Source organism: Buteo buteo, chromosome 12 (genome assembly GCF_964188355.1).
Source record: "Buteo buteo chromosome 12, bButBut1.hap1.1, whole genome shotgun sequence".
Lineage (NCBI taxonomy): Eukaryota > Metazoa > Chordata > Aves > Accipitriformes > Accipitridae > Buteo > Buteo buteo.
Window position 1 is genome coordinate 16,247,802 of NC_134182.1, and position 16,607 is coordinate 16,264,408.

A 16,607-nucleotide genomic window follows, 5' to 3' on the forward strand; every position below is an offset into this window, starting at 1 on the left:
TTTCACATGGTACACTGCCAAACACAAACCAAAACTACTTTCTAAAGAATAAGAAACTACCTAATGATCCCATAGATAGCTTATTTTTTTAATACATTCCTATTCATACATTTGACCACTTTGAACTTACAATGGTGTTTGCTTCTAGTCTTATTTCATATGCAAAACTGTAGAGACAGACAGCTGAGAATCACTCTAAATCGTATTCTTAGCAAAACAGAATATTGTGCTATCATTTGCACAACTGTTCCTGTTCCTATATATACAGCTTTTTAGGCAGGATCATACTGAACAGGATACTGAATAAAAGTGTGGTGATACCCCACAAATTACAGACACACACTAAATGAATGTAAACTACAGCTGGACGCCTGCCGAATGAAGGCAAGAGACCCTTTATCTCAGAAGAGCTTTCCTCCTGCAGGAAAATGGAATTTCAATCTCTGCATTAACAACCTAGTAATATTTGAATTGCAAATGACTAGTGCATGTATCAGTTGCTTGACAATCTAGATATAAGAGACCGGAGCCATGGCTTGAAAGGACATTTGGCATGTATGATAAACCTATCACAGCTGTTACTATCATTCACTTTGCAGATTATTGTAAACAAACTTCAGCAACCCCAAAACATGCCATTCAAGGTGTTGCTGAAATTAGTTAACCTTTTGATTTAATTGCTTTTTGCACTTATGTTTGATTTATAAGCATCAAACCATGGAACCTCAAGCACTGCACTTGTCTTTGCTTAACTATGTCTTTCCATAATACAGTCATTTATGTCCCTTTAAAAATATAGCTATGTGTTTCCAATTATCTCTGCATTGCTTAAGATACCTCTTCTTCACAAAGAGCACGTATGAGTTGTTTCAAGACATCTGTAATAGGCTGGTTTTCAGCTTTTCGCTTTTCTAGTTTCGTCTCCAAAGCAGACACGTCAGATTTAGCACTCTAAATGGAGGTAACAGAAAGAATGTCAATTGCAAAAACATCTTTCCCTGAACAACTTGTCGGATCACTTTTATTAAAGACAGACAAAACAATCCTCTTCTTTCATGCTCTAAGAAATTTTTTAATCATGTAAGGTGCTTTTATCTGTTTAAACAGTACATACTAATTGAAGATTTGAGTCAGAATACAGTAAAAAAAGCATTAAGTAGCATGTCTACAAAGGTCAAAATTACTACTTCTCTCATACTCAGTTCTTTATATTCAGGGAACTAGGGAATAGAAGCCTGTTTCTTTTTCCATCTCCACTTTGCTCAGATCAGAGATGTAAAGACTTGACGCTCCACCATTAGAAGCAGTATGGATTTATATGGTTCCTGCCACTCAAGCAGATCACTGTAATTTACAAGCATGAAGTAAGCCTCACACCACCACTGTTAACTAACTAGAACTTTCAAAAAAATATTTACTAGACAGGGAAACTGAGGCATGAAACCTCAGCCAACTCCAAGGTCAAGTATCAGGTCTATGTGAAAATCTGGACAGCCTTTACTCCTACTCTGGAAAGTAACCTCTGAACTTCAAATGGCAGATTTAAATAACATTAATATACTTCCATGATCTGAAAGCTAGTGATTACACTTCATCTAAAACCCATATCCAAACATTATTATTAGAGTAAGAACAAGCATAGCTCTCTGTGAATTTACTTACTTCGGGAATGTTGTCTGTAGATAGGGATTTTTTATGAGACAGTAGCCTTGCATCCTAAAATGTAGTAAGACAAAGATATCACTAATCCCCCCCCCCAAATTCAATCTCTAAGTAACCATATCATGCTAAAAATGTTGAAGTTAATTATATAATTGCAATGTTAAAAGAAAGCTGTATTCTGCAGCATTATTACATTGACTTGAAAAAGCACTTTTTAAATGTATCCATTTCACACATGAAATGAAAACAGCTTCAACACTGAAAAATCATGGAAAGGTTAAAAGGCTTACACATAATCACTGCATAAAGATATTTATTTTGCAAAGGAGAATATATTTAGAGTACAGATACTCCATTTTTTAGCTTCAAAGTAATTGCTATAGAACCACAGACCTTAATTAATTCAGGAACTTGAGAGGAGTCCAGCAGTCTGCAAATGCCGCTGTAGAGGGTTGCAGGGATAACTATATTCTGTACCAAGAGGTGGGGAAAAATTATATGAGTTTTGAAACACAACCAAACTGAAATTTGTCTAACAAATTATCTCAGACGTAATTCAAGTCTCTAGCTCTTGCATGTCATTGAGAAGTGGTCTGGTTCTACTTAAAAGCAGCAATTTCAAATCTAATAGATACATGTCAGGCAGGACAGGCATTATGTAGCAAAAAATGAAATGGTACCATCTTCTTCAGCTGATGGAAGTATTGTCTCAAACGCTCCTCCTTGGCCTGTACCTCCGAGTCACTCATGCTGTCAATCAAGTGATAAAGAAAATAGCCAACAGCTTCTGTGGAAAAAAACAAGAGAAAGCATTCCACTAAAATTACCGAGACTGTCATGTTATCAAGATTAATTTATAAGAAATCATTTTGGTGTGAGATGTCACCCTGATGAGAGGCTCTGAAATGGCAACAATGATCACTGAGGCATAGAGATTATGTGGTTTGGGAGCACATATCTAACTGGTGAGTGAAAGGAATATTAATTATTTTCAGACCTAGTGACAGCTTTTCAGTACAGAATCTTACTTCAATCTATTTTTTCCACTACTGTGTGACAGAAGTGGTACTGCCCAAGGCCTTCCCCCCCTTTCCTGACTGCTTCCCCAAATAGTTTCCACAAATATTTTGTCACTGCTCAAAAGAAAAAACAGATTTCTAACACTTTGCATATTTATTCTGTACATTTTACCCATTATATTCCATTACCAAGCTACATTAAGTATTGTAATATAAAAACATAAAAAAATATTTTAACCATTAGATCAACTAATACTGAAGAAGTTGCCTATTAGCCAATGAAAATCAAGATTAACAGATGTTAGCAAACAGCGCTAAGCTTCTTATCTATGCAAGTGTAAAAATATATAGGGTCCTGTAGCCAAGGACAGGAAAAGCATCAATCATTGTCTTCTCAAAGGTTAGCTGTCCCCATACACCCTTGCCCCTGCAGCGCCAACAAGAAGAAAAAAACCCCGTTTTTTAAAAATCAGATTATACAAAAAAAGTATACTTATTTCAAAGCAGGTATGGGATGTTAAGTACCATTTCGCTTCACAAAATCAGAAGAGCTACCGAAGTTAAAGCTATCTTGACAGACTGCTTTTTTTCTTTTTTTTTTTTAAAGTATTTAAGCACTGATACTGTGGCCATTCTAAATCTCTATTTTGGTCAATAAATTTAGAAAAAAGAATCGTTATCAGAAAGATTTGCTTATAACTCAAAAAAAAAGATCTCATGGATCTCACAAAATATGCTCTGATTATTTGAATCAGGATTTTACCCAACATGTTTTCAAATTTCACTTTCAAAAAGAAGCAATCAGTGTTTACTGTTGTAATCCCTCAAACCCATCATTACACAGAAGAACGGATTTGTGGATAAGTTACAATCATAGAAATTGAAACTCTACCAGTTGGTCCTGGAGGCGTCAGGCAATAACGTTCATCCTTGTACAACAGTTCTGTTATCTGGTAAGACAGAATAATCGTACATTGCAGCCAAAAGAAGCAACCAAGGACAAATAGTATCTGAAATTGAATTCTCAAAATAATAAAGCATTTCTCTGTTAAAGTATTATTCTTTACCACATCATAGTAATTCCCTAAGAAATACAAAGAAGGTTTTTTTGTAAATCATAGGTTTTTTCTTGAAAAATATTGCAAACAGAAATGCTTTCTGAGGTATGGCAGTAAGACAGACACTCTAGTATTCTGTTTACGTATCATTCTACAGAAAGTTAGCTATTGTAAGACATTGCTTAAAGCAAATATTAACCAGTGTCACTCCTGGAGATGCTACAATTATGTTCAAATTTACTGAAAGGCTGAAATTGGCCCATGAAGCTTTTTGGGTTATTTTGTTTGCTTGTTTTATTTTGAAAGAAGCAAATACATAAAGAAAATAAAGGAACACAATTTATCATGCTTTGCTAGATTTAAGGTAACTAGTACAGCTGTTGTACATAAGTGCAATTTTGAATGACAAAATATACATACATAAAAATTAATTGTATTTGACTAAATTTAGCACACGTTCCATCAGTCATATGAACTGAAGGAATATGTAGATTTTACTTCATCAGAGGAAAAGAAGCATTTACCCCAAAGCCCCCACATCCTACCCAGAAATACTTTAACCTAAACTAGCTCACTTTAAAAATTCATTTGACTGTTCTTATGGAAAATACATAATCTTTAGTTAAAACCTGAGATTAAGTATTTAAAGAATTTTGCTTTATCTGCCGTGATTCTAGAATGCAATCTCAAAGTTAGAGGAACATGCATTCCCACTGTCAAAGTGCTGTGTTTTAAGTAATGACAAAAGAAAAGGAGCCGTCCCCTTCAATTGTTAATGAAAATGGATAAACCAAGCCAGAAAATACCCAATGTGCAACAGAATACCATACCTATCACTTCTCATTCTACCAACACCATGGACACTGTGCACAGTTAAACTACAACTTTCTATTGCCCTCATCCTCCTATGACAAATCAACACACAGAAGAACCTACAACTACAAGAAATCCAAGAACGTAATAACAGTTCTCCTGAATCAGAGAATACCAAAAAGGATGGATTACAGAAAAAAAAAAGAATGTGTGATATTATTTCTAACGCTAAGTATCTATTTATTACCCAAGTTAGCATTTCTTATTTTAGAAGGTTAATAAACATATTTACTCATAAATTTAGCAGACAACAAAATGTATCCTTCTTCCACTGTGGAGAACAGCAGAAGTAATTCTAGATACTACTTCACATGCAGACCACCATTACTTCAGTCCCCTGACTGTCCTTCAAAATTAATTTCATAGTGGGAAAAATAAGAGATCCCCTTTTTTCCCCTCTCCCCACCCTCCCTTTTTATTTTTAAATGCAAAACATGGAGTATAGAGGCAGAGGACAAAAACATCCTCTCACCATAATCTTCACACAACAGAAAATGTTAGTAAAATACAAAAAACCCCTTCACTTCACAAGTTGTACCTGATTTCTATAAATCATTAGTTAATGACTTTCCAAATTACAATTTCCATTTCACTCCAAGATTTCTTTGCAAAATCTAAAATATACTGCAAGCCATGTACTAGTTTATTAGTCAGCAAGTACAGTATTGAAGAAAAAAGGACAAAAAGCACAGCACATCCCTTCCCAAATTCTGTAGCCACATCCTAGGCAGTATCTGCCAACATCTCTATTCTAGTGCTCCACAAAATTTATTGACCAAGTTATATTACAGTGTCTTTCTAATGTAGTCCATACCAGGGAGGGCAAGATAATCAGTCATTTCCCCTTGACTTCATCCAGGTGATTTCTTTTATCTGGCTTTACCTTCAATGGTTTAAGTTATATGACAGAAACTTTAAAATTCTAATTGTGCATTATTATTTTATTAGTACTAGTGTGGGGAATAGGAAGAAAGTTTAAGGAAGGCAGGAAAGGGAATTAAACAATGTCAGATTGCACAACCACGGCAGACTTTGTACCAGAAGCTACAACTATATACTACCCTCAGCTATAACAACATTGATCTAGAAACTGGCGTAGCATAAGCTACACTACATGGTAATGCCACATTTGATTTTTCACAATTACATTTAACTGTCCAATTTGAAAACTCTATTTCATACAGTTGTACAATCTGCCACTGACAAAAGTCTTGCTCGAATTAATCAGTTCTACAATTATTGGGCCCAGAATTCAGATTTACAGTAATGCATCATAAACATGCAGCACCTAAAGAACTTGATCTTATTTACAGCACTATCATCTCCACTTACCTTGCTCCAAAGATGTACATCATTTGAGCTGAAGAGGGCAGCAAAGGATAACAAATTAAAAGCAACAAAATGATTTTACTGTTGTATCTTTTAAAAAAAAAACCACCACAGATGATTAACACAAAGGATCTTATTAAATAAAATTAAAATACAGTAATTGCCACATATTGTTTAAACTAACTTTGTACAGAATAAATATTGTACTTTTTACCATACTGCACATGGTCATAGTTTCTGCTAAATAACTTAAAATAATGCAGCAATCAAAACAGATAACTAAGACTACAAAGAATATATTTTAGTTCTATTTTTAGTTTGATCTTTTAACATGTCCTAATTGTACTTTATTTTATACTTCAATCTATTTAGCATTTCAAGAAAATAAGCTTCACTCAAACAAGTCACACTTTACACAGCAAACACTCCATATGTGGAATTTGCTAGAGCAAAAATCTAGACTCCTGTGGATTGAAATTAGATTTTTAGTAGAGACAGATAACAACAGGCAGCTATAAATGCATTTATACCATGCTGAAAAGTAATCTAATCTCTTACTTAAGCTAAAATGTTTATTATAGTCAGATAAATGGATAATATTTTAAAAAATAGAAAACAAAACATTGAAGAACTCCAATTTCTCCCCTCATACAACAGGTCATAACTTGACGGAGAGCAGTTCTCTGTACATCATCAGGTTACAAATAAAGATCAAATGTTAACCAGTTCACTGAAGTATAAAAAAAATGTAACATATTCCTATAATTGTAGAACATCAAAATTCTCACTAGAAGCTGTAACTTTTCAAAGAACTATAAAGCAGCATTAACATAGAAAAGGCTAAGAGAACAAAAACTTTGGACCTTATTTTATCTTCCTATAATTCTTATAAGGGGAAAATAAGATGTCAGTCTGAACAGCTGCACAGAAACTTAAAAGTATTCATAGAAGTTTAGGATTTTATTTAGGAGGTTCAAGCCTATGAAGCATTTACTCTTTTTATGCAGCTGCCACTTGTATTTGAAAATGAGTCAAATGCTGATCCACACAGAGAGGAAAAAAAATAAAATGGTGTCTGGGAGGTTAGTTAAGCTTTCCTGGGTGAACTTGCTCCACCACTGACAGCATGACAATGAACTGCAGATATCAAATGCATCAATTTCCTAAAGTACTTGACTCTGAAACAGTAATGGTACATCAGGCAGATAGGATGGGAATACTTCGAAGCAGTTACTAGAGAAGAGCAGCTTCAACAGAAATCCATAGACTAGTCTGCCACAGACATTGTTCACGTGTCTCTGGTATCCATACCCTGTACTTTTGTACACCAGTCCTAAACTCCGTTCATTTGAACATTCAAGACCTGCATTTAGTCATAAAATTTTGCTGTGGTCTTTACAAAAGGTACAAATATTCTTTTCTTCTATCCTATCATACCATATCCTCAAGCTTCATTTTCAGGCTGTTCTAGCCATTAAGTTTAAAAAAGAAAAGGAAACATGAATTGGCATGCTTTCAGAAACAATATAAGGGTGAAATTTGGGCACAGTCAGCCTTGTACATGGCTTCTGAAGCGAGGTAGCAATAAAGGCAAACAAGACAGATTAAAGAAAGTAAAAAAAACTTATGCCACACAAGTGGCAAGGAAAGGGAGGGGAAACAGTAAGCTGAAGTAAAAAAAAACAAAACAAACCAAATCCCAAACCAACCAACCAAAAAAAACACACACACACACCAAAAAACCTCCAGCCTTAATTTCCCTCAGAATTCTGATTTTTTTAGCCCAAATGTCCAACAACTATTGAAATCACAACAGTAGTAATTGTTCCACCACTGAAGAGAGTAACTGTTTCACTCGAGGATAGTACAATTCTTCAGCAGCTAGTTTTCACAATACAAGTTGATAACGTTTTAAAGATACTTTAAATCACTTTCTGAACACCTGCACAACTCTCCAGTGGTAGCGATATTTCATGCTAGCATTGGTTGTGTGTGGTAAACATTGGTATGGCTTCCTTTCTAGCGCAAGTCCTACTTCAATTGAAAATTTATCTATACTTACAGAGAGAAAAATGTGTTTCAAAAATCTTGTTACTTTAATTAATATATCTGAAACAGATGATTCTGGGGCTGACTACTAAAAGGAATAGTAAAATAGCCCATTAGATCTAAAACATTATTTCATTTATTCCTTGGATGTCAACGTCAGCTATGGCCTAATTAACAAACCCAATTTGAACACTGGTTTGCTTTTTCTCCCCCTTTTCCCATGGCAGAGCAGGATCAGCGAGACAGAACTTGCAATTTACTAGGAAATTATTTTAGTCATATTCACCTGGTATGTTTTACTAATATCCAACCTAAACATAGTTATATCTCATAGCCATTACAAAATTTTAGGAAATAACTTTGTCAACAAAATCAGCCTTCCAACTCTGGTCCTGAGCAATATTAAGTGACCTCTCTGGTTCCCAGTGGTGTAGGTATGCTGCAAAAAACCCTAATTCACAGTCCTAAATGTCTGACTGGGGCAAACAGCAAATGATAGAAATGCTTGTTAATTCACATATACTTGCATAAGCTTAAAACAACCCTGCAAGTTAGCAAGGAACCCTCCTTGCAATATGGAACCATATGGTTATGAATATAAAGTCATGGCAATGTAGCACAATACTAGGTGTTAAATGTGAGCGTTCAGGAGTTGTATTAACCCAGAGAGCACAGAAAGCTATCAGATGTAACAGAATATACCTGACTCCTACTGGTATTTCATCTTCATTAAGCACTCATTTACTTTAATGGTTATTTATGATAATCTTTAGGGAAACCTTACATTAGCATAGCAGTTTATAAATAAAAAAGAGAATAAAGATAAAACCCTGAATGTTTACTGCCCTGAGAAGTTTATATACTGTCAAATACCATAGAACAAACAATAACAGTGAAGTTCTTTTTAATCTACTAGATATAATACTTCAAATGTATGCTCATATATAGCAGAGGCAAGGAAACCAGGGAGAGCAAAGAGGAACAAAGATATCCCTCAGAACTGCTAAACCTGGAACACTACTTTTAAATATTCAAATGTAGAGTTGGGGGGGAAACACTGCGCAGACTTGTGCTCAATACGGCAAAAAAGAGAGGGAACTTTGCTACAGAAGAAAAAGAGAGGTATTCATATAGCAACCTTACCTTTTAAAACCCCAAATAAGGCTGTTTCTAAACTGACGAATATCAATAGGAGGTGTGCTTGCTGAAGACACTGTAAATGAAAGAAATGTTTCTAAGCAGTCATTGTAAAAAAATCCCTGAACTGCAACAAGTCAGTAGGTCACATAAATAGTGTCATTAGAAGAACTATTTCATTAGCTTAGTAGATGTTGACAAACATTTGTAAATCAAAATTTCAAATACCAGGGTATTTGAAACAGTCCTGGTTTTATCAGCTCTAAATCTGCTCCATTTCAAAAGGGATCAAATATTCTAAAAGAGATTTTTCCCTCTTCATTGCCTTTAATGCCAATAGTTAATACACTAGTCTTTTATACAAATTAGTAATAGGAGCAAGCATCTTATCTGTAAAAAAGCACAAGACTGAAGAAAATATGTTCCAAAAAGCAAAACAAAGCCCAAACAATCCTAATCAAGAAAACTTGAGATATTAGCTCTGGAACAAAAAAAGATCCACCAGAGGCAAATGGTTTGATAATTGTTTCAGACTGAATACCTGCCTTAAAATAGGCTTTACAATTTTGCCTTTTTTTTTAATTAAAAAAGAAAAAAAACAAAATAACAAAACAAAACCACCCACCACCCACCACGACCCCCCCAAAAAACCCTCAAAACAATAACGACACTTTCTTAGGTATTTACTTCTGCTTGTGTAAATTGCCTAACAAGAAAGAAAAAGTAGTTCCATCTAAAGTGCTATCCACTGAATTAAGTTAAACATAAGGGGAAAAGAGAGGAAGATACACAGTTCTAAATGTTGACATTTACAATATTGGTTGAACACTTACTTAAAATTAGATATCCCTGAGACGTCATTTACAGTTATGCCCTATGTCCTCATCTTTACATCATTTCTTGGCTAAATATTCCAAATCATTCTACCTTCTTCCTCTAGAACTGCTGTCTCTCATTCCAGCACCATAGTTCAGCAAAGAAAAAATACAGTAGTAGATGCATTTATGTCCTGTATGAAGTTATTATAATCTGATTTCACTATCACAATAGAATTAACCCCTGTAAAACCCTGAATGCACTGGGCCCTTTCAGCAAGGGCTACAACATACTATATGGTAGAAGAGAACTGACATAAAAACAGCAGCTGTATAGGAACCTGTGAAATAAAAGGACAGGAACAACATGCTAAAACAACTCCTTAGTCTAACTCCAGGCATTTAGAAAATTAAAAGTTTTAAAAGTTGGAACATTCATTTTAGTTTTAATATCTCAGGTAAAGTTGGTTTCAAGAAACCCTCAATCCAAATCCTCCTCCAGTGGTATATTAAACTTTTTGCTCATGAAAAGACGAGCAGAAAAGCATCTTAGTATGCTCAGCTGCTGCTAGCAATCGGCAACCTGGTTTCCTTGGCAACAAACAAGTCTGAGAAAATCAAGGGGCTGACAATGAAGTGGAATGGAACAGCACGATAAAGGGGAAAAGCGGCTCTCATGTACACTGCCTTATGCGCCCAGATTCCTAAGCTGATGCTTCGTAGTCTTCATCTTGTCAGTAGCAAAAATCTATACATTATAAGGCATGAGAAGCTGAATCAATACACCTAGATAGCAACCAGCATTAATAACCAACCTTCGCCTCCCCCGACTACACTGATGAGACAATCTTGAACTATTTTCCATATTGCATCTGTTTTTCCCTCTTTGTAATACTGCAAAAGGAGCCAAATGCAAAAAAAAAAAAAAAATCAGCTGTTTAATATGTGTGCCTTATCATTACATAGGTGCTAATTAGATTTACTAGCATTCATTTCAGCTTGGTAAACTATTTACAGGAGTACCTTCCTTTAAAGCTCAAGTTCAAAAGAAATTTTTTATCTCTCCATGAATTATTAACCCTAGCCTTTATAAACAGAAATATCACTACAAGATTTAAATTCAATACACAGACAACAGCTAAATAATACACTATGTGAGACTAATTTCCTGACAGTAAGACAGAATGCAGCCTACTACATGTGCCTGTATCATACTGATATTGTATACATTTACCATACACCAGGCATACACAAATTTGTGTTTTATAACACATTAAACCCTGATTATTTCAGTTAACCAAAATGAGTGTGCAGGGGTAGGTCTACTTTTTCATGTAGGCAAAAAAAACCCCAAAACTATTTCACTTTCCAGAAGGAATGTCACTGCTCCTAATAAATAGTTATCCTTTAAAAAAAATTCAAAGTTATTCAATTTTTATGGTTAATAGGGTTTTTTTGTAATAAGAACAAACAAAATAATGGCAGAATGTAAGGTTAATCTTAAAGATTCACTAATTGATAAATCTCCGATACAAAAATTAAATCACCGCTTAGTAATTACTCATTTAATTTTCTCATTTTCAACACAACAGCTTCCCAGAGTAATAGTGTATAGACTAGATATTTCTATATTTGCTGAGTAAAACAGTTAATGACAATTGCAGCAGAAGACTGCTTAAGCTTTTCCCTGAACCTTAGACACATAAAACTGTTGCTTAAAAAAAAAATCTTTCTGTATCAGATTTAGTCCAAATTTAGGTGTTTTATTATTGCCTTAGTATACTAGGCAAATAATAACTGTATTTGTTTAAAATGTTGAAGAAAAACATATATTCCTACTTAACCAAGAAAATCACCCCATCCCATACATTCAGTCAACAACATATATTAACTTCTGCAAGCACTGAGCATCAGAACAATCTTTGGAGAAAACTCTTTAAAAGTGATTAATACATGCTCTTACAACTTCATCATGTACTTAACCCATCAAATTTTTACACATAACTTCCATGACCAACAGATCAGCAGAGCACTCTCAGGTTAACATCAGTGCCAATCAGTTCTTTAAAGTTGGTTCTTTCATTAATAATTCTGTAGTACTTCAGAGCCATATTGTCAGACTAGCATCCTGTTGTAATTGATGCTGCAAACAAAAACAATCCCCACACCAACAGATTAACATTGCGCAAGGCAAATTGTTTCCTTAAGCCCTCTAAGTACAAGAGGATTATAATCCTATCACAATCACAGCAAAGCTGTGATTTGTAAATATCTTACAGGTAAATCTTATGTCCAGGTTCAATACCAAAAAAAGAATTTAACCATGATATGTTGTCCAGAATTGGTAGGTTCAAACAGTCTGACATCTCATCATAGAGGACCTCACATAATAAAAGCTTTGCTCAAGTTTCCCATGTACCTTTAAACCTCATATATTAATACATGTAAATCTCTTAGCCTACAACCAATCAACACTACCACCAAGTACGTAGTAACATACATGAAAAATACTTACACAGAGAAAGAACATTGTTCAGTCTTCCATGTGCTGCTTCATATCTTATTTCTGCTACAGAGAGTCCAACAGTTTCAAACAGGCAGTCATTTTTCTAGAGATAAAGCAATCAATCATTGGAAGTACACACAGAGAAGACCTTCTGATACTTCATATTTTTAAACACTTCTTTCTCAAAGGACATTGGCATTCTTGTATTGATAGCTGTTGAGAACATAGAAGGTGCTCTACAGAAGTCTGCATGGCTAGCCAGGTAAGTTGCTACTGATCAAAAATTATCCAGCTTTTGTATTGAAATCAATTGCAAGAGACAAAGTTACCAAAGGCAGAAAGAGTGGGACAGAAACTTAGTCTGTAATTCTGAATTCTTTACCAAGTAAAAAAAAGAAACTTCACTAGAAACAACTGTAATACTTCTAATCCCCAGTAAAAAAGGACATCATTCATTTATTTAGTTTTCCACTTCATAAAACAGAAAGCTAGTAAGTCTTGAGCAAAATATTTTGGTTAGCTCTGAAAAGTTGAAAGAAAGACAGGGTAAACAAACCATCAGTGCAGCAACTGTTTCAAAAGTAATCTAAATATTCTGAACAGTCTTCATCATACCAAGTTCATGTTTAGAGCACTACTGGGATCTAAAGCCTTCACAGAGAACATGGAAAAACAAGCCATGCAACAGTTGTTTTTATGAAGTCTAAATGTAAACTCACCTTCAGCTGGGCACGGGCAGTTTCAGTATCAGCAAAATTTTTAAAAATGTAGTCTGTGTATGTTTCTGTATCAAGTTCCACCCCCAACTCATGCATCACTTTGAGGACCTCAAAGATACCTATCAAAGCAAAATTGGTAAGGCTAATCATTTCAGAAAAATGAAAACTTGAGACTCAACATTTAAAAATAAACATTGCTTTTCAAAAAAAGAACTTGTCTCCTCAATTCCGTCCTTGAAATTGCCATGCAAAATGCTGCATTCTTATTTTAGGTGTTAATAAGATCTTAATTGTGAAACTTAGAATAGATTTACTAAACTTCCTGTTCTGTGTTGTATCAAAAACATGAAACTCTTGCCTAGTGTGGAAATTGCTAGTATACAAAGTTATTTTCTAACACAGTGAATCTAAGACAGTTACTTTTAGTCATGTTTGCAAAACATCTTTTAGAGCTATATATCAAAATGTCCATATTATTGTGCATTAAAAAAATGTGAAATTTAGTGTAAAGTATATAACCAAATTCAAGATACAAACGCATTCTTCAATACATAATACATTCTTAGCTTTGTTCCAAGTATCCAACCCTGATTAGCAAAGCAAGCTTTCAAGATTGTCTCTAGATTTGTTTAAAACAAACAGAATTTTTGTAAGCAAATAGGTTGATTACTTTATCAATGCATCAGCTTCAAACTGGAAATTCAGAGAAAGGCTGGAGTCTGTCAAGCCCCAGTGAAGCTAGATTGTAACTTTTACAAGGTTCAGATCAATTCACATAACTAGACTGTATATTACTACTGTAGATATACATTTGAAGACAGCAGATAGCAAATCTTAATAGCTCAGCGATTAGAGCATAGGGTTTTAGAGCATATTGTCATGCTTTTTAATTGATCACACTCTGATTTGCAGGAACTTCTTACAGTAACCCTAGCTAGCAAACTCTGAACCCCTGTCAAAACCAATACAGGTATTATCATTTTTTGCTGGTCTAAAAATGATTTGTCAGTTGCTGCAGGACACCAGTACCAAACAGCATATGTTTTTTTCAACTTGCATTTCATACTTATTACTTTAAAAATGTAAAGTTTCCCAAAGTCCCTGTCTTTGCCCTGGAGTGCCACCTATGGAAAAGTGACACTTCCATGAATATTTTATGCAGTGCACTATGGTGCAAATAATCGAATGTGAATTCCCTTTGAGCACTTGAAAATACATGCAGGCAAGTCACACTAGATTAAAGTCGCATCATCTGTTCAAGTTTGCCTTAAACAAAACTCTGATTTTGGCCCAGAATCTGCAAAAATATGAATAAAGAATTAATTACAGTAAGTCTTTCTTGATACCTTTCAAATTTTGACAGTTAATTTCTACTTCATGTTTCCAACTTCCCAGCAAATACATTAAGTCCTATTATGCCGACACCTTTTCTAAAATAACTGCATCTGCATCACTAGAAAGTAGTGTGAAGACCAAGAACTAGATACCATAGTGAACAAGGTGTGGTAAACTCGGGAGATTTTAGTTCAAAAGTGTATCTAGAACAGAGCAGAAAACAGGCTTGTTAAGCATCCCCATTCACTAGTAGGCACACTAGTGTCACAAATTGTAGCACACATTGACACAAACGCCTACTAGGGCACAGTTCCTGACTAGGAAAGGGCATGTATGAAGATTACAACACCAACACAACAGTGAGATGCAGATTAAGGAGTAATACCAGTAATAATACTGCACATAGCCAAATTAATCACAAACTTAAAAAAAAATGCTGCTACACATTTCATTTCTAAGATGGCTGATGTACAATTTTGGGGGGGAATAGAAGTTTAATGAAACCCAACACAGAATCCTACAATTTTGTATATGATTCCTACCTCACCAAGAGCAGAACTACTTTATTGTCACATAAATATCTTTCATGATACAAAGCAATGAAACGTTCCCACTTCAATCAAAATACTATAAAATTGTCAAATATATGCATGAAATAGGATTTGAGCATTATGTGTGTGGACTGTTAGAAATTCTTTGTTCCTCATATTGGAAAATACACTAAGCTCTTCCCTCTCCCCAAACCAAAGAACAGACTAAAAAAGAGACACAAAAGTGCAGTCACGTTTATCTATAACACTGGTTTCCCCACCTTCTTTGAGAACACATCCCCAGTACATGTATATTTATTTAGAAGTTACATACACATACCACTGTACTGATACATTATGCACATTATAAAACACACACAAGCAGAAAGTAAAAAAGGATGAAATAATTATTTTACTTATTAACAGCCTGCTCACACCCCAATGGATTGCCTTGCACACCCCACTTTGGAGACCACTGATCCAGAAGACTGGGTATGACTAAAACCCACAGTACACTCTTCCGGCCACCTCCCTGCTTGATCCAGAATTAGGTTTTTGAGATCTTGGGCTGAGATATCTAAGGACTGCAGGACCTGAGTATGTAAAATCAAATAACTGAGTGGAAAGAGGACAGAAACAGAGAACAAAAAGCAGCCAAACTTCTGTTCTCCTTTTTGTCAATACTAGAAACAGCACTCGAACACCGCAACAGAACAGATTCCAGCCTCGAATCAGTATATCCAAGAACAAATACAGAACAGATGAATTACAAGATGGTCATAGTATTTCTGTAGCAGAGCAGAGTAACTTGCTGCTTTTCAAGTGAAAAGTGAGACTTGCATTTCAGTCCACCTTTCATTTCCTAAGTTTCTCACAGTAAGCCATGCCTTCTTCCTAAAGCAGTCCCATCAGAACGGGCGGGACTTCTAAGGCAGTTACGTACAGTTGTACATGTGCAAGGGCAGTAAAATTGGGCTTTAAGCAGTTTTCTAAGGAAACAAAAAAATAAAACTCCATTTTGAGAAGTGAGGTTGCATTCAGAAGAACAACATAATAGTTAACATATTTTTGCTGTGCTGTTAGTTTCAGGTGCACTCAAAGCTCTTTGCCAGAAAAGTCTGCCTACAAAACAGCATTTCAAGCAGTTACTTTGTGAAATCACCACTGCCATCCCTCTCTGGACTCAGACTCTTATTTCCCCAAAGTAAAACCTGAATTACCATTCACTAAACATGCTTTGCATATATAACAACAACTTAGTAGAAAACAAGAGTGAAATAAACAACCGACTTCTAAAAACTGTCTTTAAAAACATCATGATTATACAGAGATGAAGGGGAGCTACAAAATATTCAGCAATGTGTAAGTCAAACATTTCTGTTTATTTATACTAGGCCCTCCTGTTATTAGTGTATAATCTGATACAAGACGAATCTCAGCGCCAATAACAGTTTCAGATCCACTGCATATTGATCTCTTAAACCCTGCAAGCACTTTCCATTCCTAAAAGCCTAACAGCATTTACTTAGATAAATACTATGGAAATAAGTAATTATCAACTTATATAACAGATAA

At 34.9% G+C, this 16,607-nt stretch overlaps 1 protein-coding gene across 2 annotated transcripts in view; it reads right to left on the minus strand.

Annotated features, from left to right (window-relative positions):
* Nucleotides 1-16,607, minus strand: part of LRPPRC (leucine rich pentatricopeptide repeat containing) — a 94,174-nt gene that overhangs the window by 54,681 nt on the left and 22,886 nt on the right. For both annotated transcript variants that reach the window (XM_075042821.1, XM_075042822.1), the window contains exons 12-20: nt 13,168-13,286; nt 12,458-12,551; nt 9,134-9,203; nt 5,945-5,972; nt 3,574-3,631; nt 2,343-2,449; nt 2,056-2,133; nt 1,663-1,716; nt 838-951 (exon numbers count right to left, since the gene is read on the minus strand). In XM_075042821.1, the coding sequence (XP_074898922.1) occupies nt 838-951; nt 1,663-1,716; nt 2,056-2,133; nt 2,343-2,449; nt 3,574-3,631; nt 5,945-5,972; nt 9,134-9,203; nt 12,458-12,551; nt 13,168-13,286 (722 nt within the window). The remainder of the gene's footprint in view (nt 1-837; nt 952-1,662; nt 1,717-2,055; nt 2,134-2,342; nt 2,450-3,573; nt 3,632-5,944; nt 5,973-9,133; nt 9,204-12,457; nt 12,552-13,167; nt 13,287-16,607) is intronic.